This window comes from Chrysochloris asiatica, unplaced genomic scaffold, assembly GCF_000296735.1.
Source record: "Chrysochloris asiatica unplaced genomic scaffold, ChrAsi1.0 scaffold00003, whole genome shotgun sequence".
Lineage (NCBI taxonomy): Eukaryota > Metazoa > Chordata > Mammalia > Afrosoricida > Chrysochloridae > Chrysochloris > Chrysochloris asiatica.
This window is the reverse complement of record NW_006408521.1, coordinates 47,004,417-47,013,375: the sequence shown is the minus strand read 5'-3', so window position 1 is coordinate 47,013,375 and position 8,959 is coordinate 47,004,417. Positions and strand designations below refer to the sequence as shown.

General features: G+C 41.5%; 1 protein-coding gene across 1 annotated transcript in view; it reads left to right on the top strand.

Annotated features, from left to right (window-relative positions):
• Positions 1–8,959, top strand: part of PDZD8 (PDZ domain containing 8) — a 75,300-nt gene that overhangs the window by 52,407 nt on the left and 13,934 nt on the right. The window contains 1 exon segment of the mRNA XM_006831393.1: positions 8,278–8,440. Coding sequence (XP_006831456.1) covers positions 8,278–8,440 — 163 coding nt within the window.

Here is an 8,959-nt window from a genome sequence, read left to right as displayed (position 1 = left end):
CAACATCATCGTCTCTGCCTCCATCTCTGGTGTCACTGCTTCTCTGGGTAGGGTCCCGCTGTCCGCTCTTCTCCCTTGATGGTTCCACGGACCTCCACTCCTAGACTGCAAAGTTAATCACTTCCCTCCTTGCTACAAAACATCTACCTTTATATTTCCAACCCTAACAATCAGTCCTGATAACAATTATTCATTATTGTATCACAAGAAACCTATCTGCATTTCCTTCTATCAACCTTGCCAAGACAGATTGGATACGACCTAGTGGAAAATCTACATTCCTCCATGCCCTCTGGATCTAGTGAAAGCTTGTAAGCCAGTTACTTCTTGCCTTTGTAGCACCCCCATTTTGGGTAGCCAATATCCAAGTTACCCATCCCTGTCTACTCTGTATGGTGGGGGGGTGGGAATGATCTTGCTGTAAAGATTTGTTCCCTCTTTTGAGCTACTGCTTCTATAGGTGTAGGTCAAGTTCATCAAATTATATCAGATTACTCTTTTTTTCCTCTTCTTTCTTCTAGTTGAGCTCTGATCATCCAGTCATTGAAGCCAGGACAAGTGGGTATTATCTGCAAGTGTGGGTATTTTTGTGTATATGCCCTCTCTTCTTATCAGCTGGACGCTTCACTCTCCACTCTAGTCCTCTGTGGCTATGTCACTGACTCTGGGGCCAAGAGTCCCCAGGTCTTGCCACACTGCTGGCCGACCGGGTCTCCACCTGGGTTCACAGGAGTCTATTGAACGTTGTAGGGCTTAGCTCGCAGCCTCATTGCTGTTTTTCCCTCACTTCCCCTTATCGGTGATGAGTGTGGTCACCAATCAGAGCGTGTATTCCCATTGAGTCTTAGTCTTGGGAGGGGTTTGCACTGAGGGGACCCGACCACTTGCTATGCCTGTCTTTTTCATTTACTGTATTAATAGGGCCATTTGTTCTCTTTTAAATGTTTTTCTTGTGAGTTTTATTAGTTTTTTATTTGATCAGTACACAAACTCAGACAACATAGAAAGGAATAGAGCAACATTTCTCATCAGGATGTCATAGTAAATTTTTGCTTTGAGGCTAATTTCCCTGCCTCCCACTTGTCATTTTAAACACATAACAATGAAAGATAAATATAAAAAGAGAAGAAATAAAATAGGGGTCCACATTAGCACCATTGTAACTATCTCTATAGATGAGGGAAGACCAGATGGAAAGTGGTCAGCGGGACTGCAGCTGCCCTCATTCTTAGGACTAGGCTGCCTGTAACTGGGAGTTTGTTGCTGGCATTAGGCTTGCCTCCTGCAGATACTGGATCCACTGTGAGGAAACAGGGAAAGAGGGCCGTGAGACTGCACACTTCGGAAGGCAGGAGAAGGCAGGCATGCTCAGGACTTGATCTTTAACAACAGGATCTCTGGTATTATTGCCTCCGGACTTGCTCTGTGGGCTATCCCTAGATTGGGATGCTCGGAGCTGCGAGGAGCAGCTGCCAAACTCAGGGCAGGTGGGTATCCAGAGTCTACAATCCAGAATACCAAAACATGAGAAAACCAGTGCTAAGAAAAGCAGCCAGGAAGACCTACATTTGGGAGATAGGTTTACGCCAAATAAACAGAAAGAAGTGTAACAATTTAAACATGACTTTAAAATTAATATATTTAGAATAGTCACGTAGATGAAGGACTAACAGAAAAAAATACTGAATTATAGGGAAGACGAAGGAAATTGTTTTTTATAAGGTTGTCAGATCATAATTTCTTAAAGTGTGCTTTCTAAACAGAAGTTAATTGATGATGCTATTGCTATTAGTAAGTGCCATCAAGTCAGTTCTAACTCACAGCAACCCTGTATAGGGTTTCAGAGGGGCAGCTAGTGTATTTGAACCACCGACCTTGCAACTAGCAGTTCAATGCTTATCTAGGACTAGCGCCCACCAGGACTCCAATAATAATGTAATATTACTGTAGCTCTAGCTGAATCCTTTTCCATTAAAATTGAGTCAAATGTGCCTTGTGCCTTGTGCCTTGAGCATACTAATGCCCTTACAGATCGCTCAGGGCCCAGGCAGTGCGGTGCTGTTACACACAAGGTTCCCATGAGTCAGAGCCGACTCAGTGGCAACTGACAACAGCACATTCAGCTTCTCAATTGCCTTAGGCCTTCAGTGTTGTTAAAGTGTCACCCAGTCATTTCTGACTAACAGCAACCCTGAATAGGGTGTCCAAGTAGCAGCTGGTGAGTTTGAACTGCCAGCTTACAGTTAGCAGTTCAGTGCTTCTCCTTATCACACCAAGACTACTTCTTATACCACTGTTGGCATTTATGAACTCTTTCTTGGTCATGAAGTTGGTGATGGGATTTGATATTATGCATCTTTCTTTAGAAAAGTCTTTCAGTTAGTGATCCAGGATTCCCTCCCTCCTCACACCAAACTTATCTCAAGAGCTGTAATACAGTTTTCTGGTGCTGTCTGAAAGTAGAGCTTTCCTATGAAGCCCTTCATAAGCTGGAATAGTGTAAAGCAAAGATGTAGTTGCCATTCATTATATGGGGAGAATTTTTGAGCATTCCCAGACCCCCAAAATAACTACCAGATCACACCGGGTCACAATGGTGTCCACAGACCCAGTTCAAGGCTGTGTCCACTTGAAGCCCTGGGGTGCTGTGTAGTTCCCGGGAAGAAACTTGGCAACACCACACTCACTGCTGAGTGCGTCCTTTGTACCTCTTTCAGGGTTTGCTACAGAACAAATGCTGAGCGCTGATTTTACTTGTCACTCTCTTTCGTAAAAGCAAAAATGATCTTTGGATTTCTTTCCATTAGCAAAAACAGGTGCTAATGTGGGTCTTTTGTAAAAGCAAAGTGTGGTGGAAAGCAAAATTATGAAAAACGAGGGACACCTGTAATGCATTTTTCTCTTCGTATCAGTTCTTTACCCCATTGGTTCTCATCCCCTGCCTTCCAACCTGCTGCTTTCTCTGTTAGATAGTTTATCTACACTCCTGACCTGGCCCAACAAGTTCCTACTCATTCTTTAAGTGTTGAATGTTAATTAAGTAGTTTCTATTAATCACCAAAATCAGACACACCATTGTTGTAGATTCGATTGTGACCCATTGCAACGCCATAGGACAGAGTAGAACTGCCCCATAGGGTTTCCAAGGCTGAAATCTTTATGGGAGCAGACTGCCACATCTTCTTCCCGTGGAGCAACTAGTGGGCTTGAACTGTCGACTTTCCCATTAGCAGTCATGTGCTTTAACGACTGTGCCATCAGAGTGCATCTTTCCTGTTTCCGTGAGGCCAGGGAAGCTCATCTGCTGTGCTGTTGCTGTACCTACTGACCCCTCCCTCAGGCCCGGAGCATTTTGAATGAGTGAATCAATTCATCTCCCCCACCCTGTTTTTCATCCTTACACAGTAACTTCACTATATTGTGTTGTTAAGTGCCATCAAGTTGGTTTTGACTCATGGCGATCCTGTATAGGGATTCCAAAGAGCAGCTGGTGAGCTTGAACCGCCGACATTGCAGTTCAAATGACTTTGCAGTTCAGCACATTAACCCACAGTGCCAAGTTACGTTAACTGTGTATTTCTGGAGTCAGTATTAATGATTTTTTAAAAATGTTGCCACTGTTGCCTCTTGTAGGAGAGCATTGTAGAATATCACCATCTTCTGAAATTGTCATGACCCTAACTCTGGTAGAATAGCCATTTGTTTCTTTTATGAGCCAGAAGATCTGAAAACTGGTTATTTGCATTGGAAAGTCTGCTGTGCGTGCATTGTGCAGGTTGTTGTGTCTGGTGTCCTTTTCACATGTCTTTTTCCCCTGCCTGGAGTCCTGGTATGGCTCTAGAGGATCAACACTGGACTGCCAACCACAAGGGTGGCAGTTCAAACCTACCAGCCACTCCTCGGAAACCCTGTACAGGGTCACTGTGAGTTGGAACCGATTTGAAGGCATTTAACAACAGCAGCAATTTGATGAACTATTGCTCAGACTCACGCTCACAGCCAATTTGGGCTCTTCATTTAGTGACCTTTTCTGTGTTTTTGCTTTCCACTCAATGTCACAAGCTCAGGTACTAGAGAACACTTGGTGTAAAGTAAAAGCGCTATTTTGGTGTTATTAAAATCTGCCCTCTTCCTATCTGTGGTGGAAAATTATGTCCATGTGAGGAAGGGATTTTAAAAAAATCAATATGTTGTTTTTCCCCCCAGGTGAAAATGAGGCAGCCCAGCTGCCTCTAAGAAAGGTTGCAAGGGCGTCAGAGAGTACAGGCTCTTAAAGGCTATCTTGGGGTTTTACTAAATTGCTCCCCACAAGAGAGATGCGCACACACCAGAGGTTTCAACCTGGGTTTGACATTATTGGTAAAGTTAAATGCAGGCTGCCCACAATCATTATGTATTGAACCCTGCCATTCCACTCACATAATTGCTGTTTAGCATTTGTCAGAAAATTGTTGACAATTTATGAACTTTTTAAAAAATGTCATAGAAGCCATGTTTTTAGTCCAGTAGAAATTTACTTTATTGGTTTCAACTAAAGTCAGGCCAGTTGATATAAACTACGCCACAGAAAAAAACATTTTACCTCCTACCTTTATAATTTGTAACCTTCCAGTTGATTTTGGGTTTAAATGAGGTATTTGTATAGGACAGTCTCCATGACGGATCAACTAGAACCTACTTGTTTGAGAGAAAAATTACCCATAAGCCAAGCATAAGCAAAAAAATGAAGTATCTTTTCTGAGACTACCAGAACAGTTCATGGATCCCAAGTCAGGGGCCAGGGCCTGTGATAGTAGTGTGGGCTTTCTCTGTTGCTGGCTGTTTGGATGCAGTATTCCTCCCTCTGCAGACTGGTTTTGTCTGCTTCCCAGTGCATACGAAGACACACAGGTCCTCACAGCTGCATTATGCTTATTCCATTCAAGGAAGCACTGAGGCTGAATTCTAGCCATCCAGGAAGTAACTCAGATCGGCCCAGCTTGCATTAAAAGATAGTGGGATTTCCCACACACTGTTTGAAGCCCCCTCATGGATTTATTATAGTACCTTTTATTTGTTATATAATCAGAATATGTAGGATTCTGTGATATGCACTGTGACACGATCTGTGAATGGCTTTCCTAGTAAAATGTGTTCTATTACAATAGATGAGTTTTGCTCTCATAAATCGTCATGGATATCATAATGGATTCCCATTCTTGTCTTCATTTCTTTGCTCTAACAAGACTAGAATGATAACCTTTCTGTCTTAATCACCCCACCGTCCCAACTCCAAGACGATCTGTTGAAATTCTTCTTGTGCTTCAAGATATAACTTAATGTCATCCTTTCCCCAGATCTCCCACCTGATGACCATGTTTGCCTGTTTCTCCAGAATATCTATCCCACCATATCCATATGTGTCTGGTGGCCCAGTCTTGATACAGAGTTAATGCAGGTTTCCCCTGCTGTCCAAAAATAGAGCAGTCACATGAAACCTTTGTAAGCTGAAATAACATAAAGTGAAGATGTAATTAGCCTTCTTTTATACAGGAAAAAAATATGAGCATTCCTAGACCCCAAAAAATAACCTACCAAATCATACCAAAAGAAACCAAAATTAACGCTAACCATATGAGGGGGCTTCCAAAAGTTCATGAGAAAATTATCTTTTCATTGCATTTTCCACAGAATTTCCAGTGTCTTTTCATTTAATTTCCCCACGAACCTTTTGAAGCTCTCTCATAGATCTTGTATTAAAAACCACAGATTTAGACTGTGAAGGGTTTCCAAGGAGTGCTTGATGGGATTAAACCGCCAGCATAGTGCCTAGCAGTCCAGTGCTTATCCTACAGTGCCACACCAGGACTCCTCCATTTGATTTTAATGCATTATCCTTTTATACAGTGTTGAATTTTCTAAACTTTTGTTTTGAAATTTTGCATGCATGTTTATTAGAGTTCTCGTGTGTGTTTGTCTGGGTTTGGGAATTAGAGTAACAGGGGCATTTCATTTGTTATTATCCTCTCTTTTCTAAAAGATCCTGGGTAAGATTATTATTCCTTTCAAAGAATTCAGCCAGAAATTTCTTGACAGAGAAATTAAGGTTTTTATTTCTTTGTTGGTTTTGTCACGTACCTTCTGGCTCTACTCAGACTCACACAGATTAGTTATTTACCCATTTGCTGTCCCTAGATTTTTGTTATGAGAAAAATTTATATTCCGAATTTTAGCTTTTGCACTTATACATTAATATGTGTGTGTATATGTGCGTGTATTCATGAATTTGAGATCTATTTTGAGGGCTTTGTTAACTGAAAGGCATTTTTACATTATAAGATGATTATTTACTCTTATCTGTTATTAGGATAAATTCATGTTTTTGGAGGTTTAAACACAAATGAGGAATCCCTGTATGGCACAGATGTTTGGTTAAGCATATCACTACTACCCACCAAGCATTCCTTGGAAGCCTACTTAGGGTCACTGTGAGTCAGAACCGACTGAGCAGCACTTAGCAACAATAATGTTGTTGTTGTTAAGTGACATTGAGTCGGTTCCGACCCAGAGCGACCCTATATAGGATTTCCAGTGAACAGCTGGTGAGCTTAAACAGTCAACCTTGCAGTTCAGACCGGCTTTTGCAGTCTAGCACGTTAACCCACAGCGCCACACCAGCAATAATAAGAGCACTAGCCAAAAGGCTCAGGGTGCCTCCGAGGATAACTAAGTCTGCTGATCTGCTTCTGTTATGTCTCCACTATGAGAACCCTGTGGAGCAGTGAGGTCACCATCAGTCAGAATTGATGCAATGGCAACAAAAAACAAATACAAATGTGTTTTGGTGGGGTTGTTTTTGTTTGAATTTTTTGTAAACTTATGACAGTTGTCCCAATTGAACAGTCGTTCCACGGGAGGAAAATGAGGCCTTGGAAAACCCTATACGGGATCACTGTGAGTTGAAACCAACATAATGCCACACAACCACCACCGTCATAGATAATAAGAAACTTAACCACATTTCCAGTTTCTTGAGCATACCTTTTTTTTTTTTAAGAGTTTTTTAAGAGTTTGAAAAACCCTACTAACATTCATATTGAAGAACAACTTACACTAAAGGTCAGTTTTACCAGCCAGCATCATCAGATAGGAAAATTGCATTTCTAAACTTGAAGTGTGATTTGTATGTGAAAGTAATACAGTGACATATTTTGGTGTGAACAGCAAATTTGGCAAAGTCCCTCATGAGATGCCCTGGAAGGACAGGACTGAAATGTACACTGGATGAGAATGCAGCCGACAGATTTGTAATTGAACTCCAGCTCTGATTGCGCTCTTGTCACCTAGACTGATGGGCTCACATTTTTATCAGTGATTCGAATGTCACTGAAAACATAGCAGGTGTTCTTGGCTAGGTTTTGTTTTGTTTTAATTCACAGATAATATAAATCCTAATGAATTAGATGACAAATTACTTTAGAAAACAGAATGATCTTGTTGAGTTAGTACAGAGGATCTCATTAGCAAGAACACTCTTCATAAAACATAAATGTCCATACCAAAAAATGAAAATTTAGCAATATACTATTAAAAATGCAGTTCCTGAAGTTTCCTACATAGACCGTTGTTCCATTATTTGTGAAAAATGCACAATTTAGAATTCTATTGACAATGAGATCTCAGTTTTATGCTATACATGTATATATATGCTCTGGAGTCGGAATTGACTCATAGCGTCCCTGTACAGGGTTTCCAAGGCTGTAAATCTTGATGGGAGCAGAAAGCTTCATCTTTCTCCCATGGAGCAGCTGGTAGTTTCGAACTACTGACCTTAAGGTTTGCAGCCCGATTTGTAACCACTACGCTACCAGAGCTCCTTTTGTGTGTGTGTGTGTGTGTGTGTGTATGGAGTCCTGGTGTGGCGCTGTAGGTTAATGTGCCAGACTGCAAAGCCGTTTGAACTGCAAGGTTGGCAGTTCAAGCTCACCAGCTACTCCTTGGAAACCCTATACAGGGTCGCTATGGGTCCTAGAGGTGGGTTTCTTCTTGTCTGTATTTGCACATTTTCTTCAGTGAGTATGAATCTTTGAAAGCACACTGATGATAGGAAGTGTTTAGTGCTGAAAATGACTGCATGCACAGTCTGAGACTATGGTGGTTTATATTGTTTCAGTAAAGAATTCTCCTGTGTCTGGAATAGTGGTCACATGGTACAGAAGTTAGCGTCACCTGTGTTGCTTTCTCTGTCCACGACTGTGACCTGTGGACTTCTTTTTCATTGTCTTCTCTTTCTCGCAGGTTGAATTAATAAAGGGGAATTTACAAAGTGTTGGACTTACACTCCGTCTTGTCCAGTCTACTGATGGGTATGCTGGACATGTCATAATTGAGACTGTGGCCCCAAACTCTCCAGCTGCAATTGCAGATCTTCAGCGTGGAGATCGGCTCATTGCTATTGGAGGTAATTATGCTAACATGTAAATAGACCTTATATTCCGGGAAAGCTAGAAATAGACACGGGTTTTTTCCTCTCCTTCTTTCCTTATTTTAATAATAGAAAGAAAGAAACTTTGTTACAAATTAAAATCTGAAGAAACCTTAAAAATGCATTTAAAACACATACATCATTTTAGTCCCAGGATATAAATCTTAGGAACCCAGCTGGTGCTGTAGGATAAGCACTGGACTGCTAACAGCAAGGTCTGCAGTTTAAACACACCAGCTGCTCTGTGGGGAAAAAAATGAGGTTCTCTGCTCCTGTAAAGATCTATGGCCCCGGAAAAGTTTTCAGAGCACTGCTTGTCACTTCTAGACACAGCCTTCTCTCCCACCTTTTACTCGTCTGTTTTTACTGAATGTGAAAGTAAACATAGGTCAACTTCTTATATGATCACCACCATTTCTACTCTGAGCCCAACAGTGGTAATATTAGCACTGCTCCCCCAAAAGGACACCTGAGAGAACAAACAAGATGGCAGAT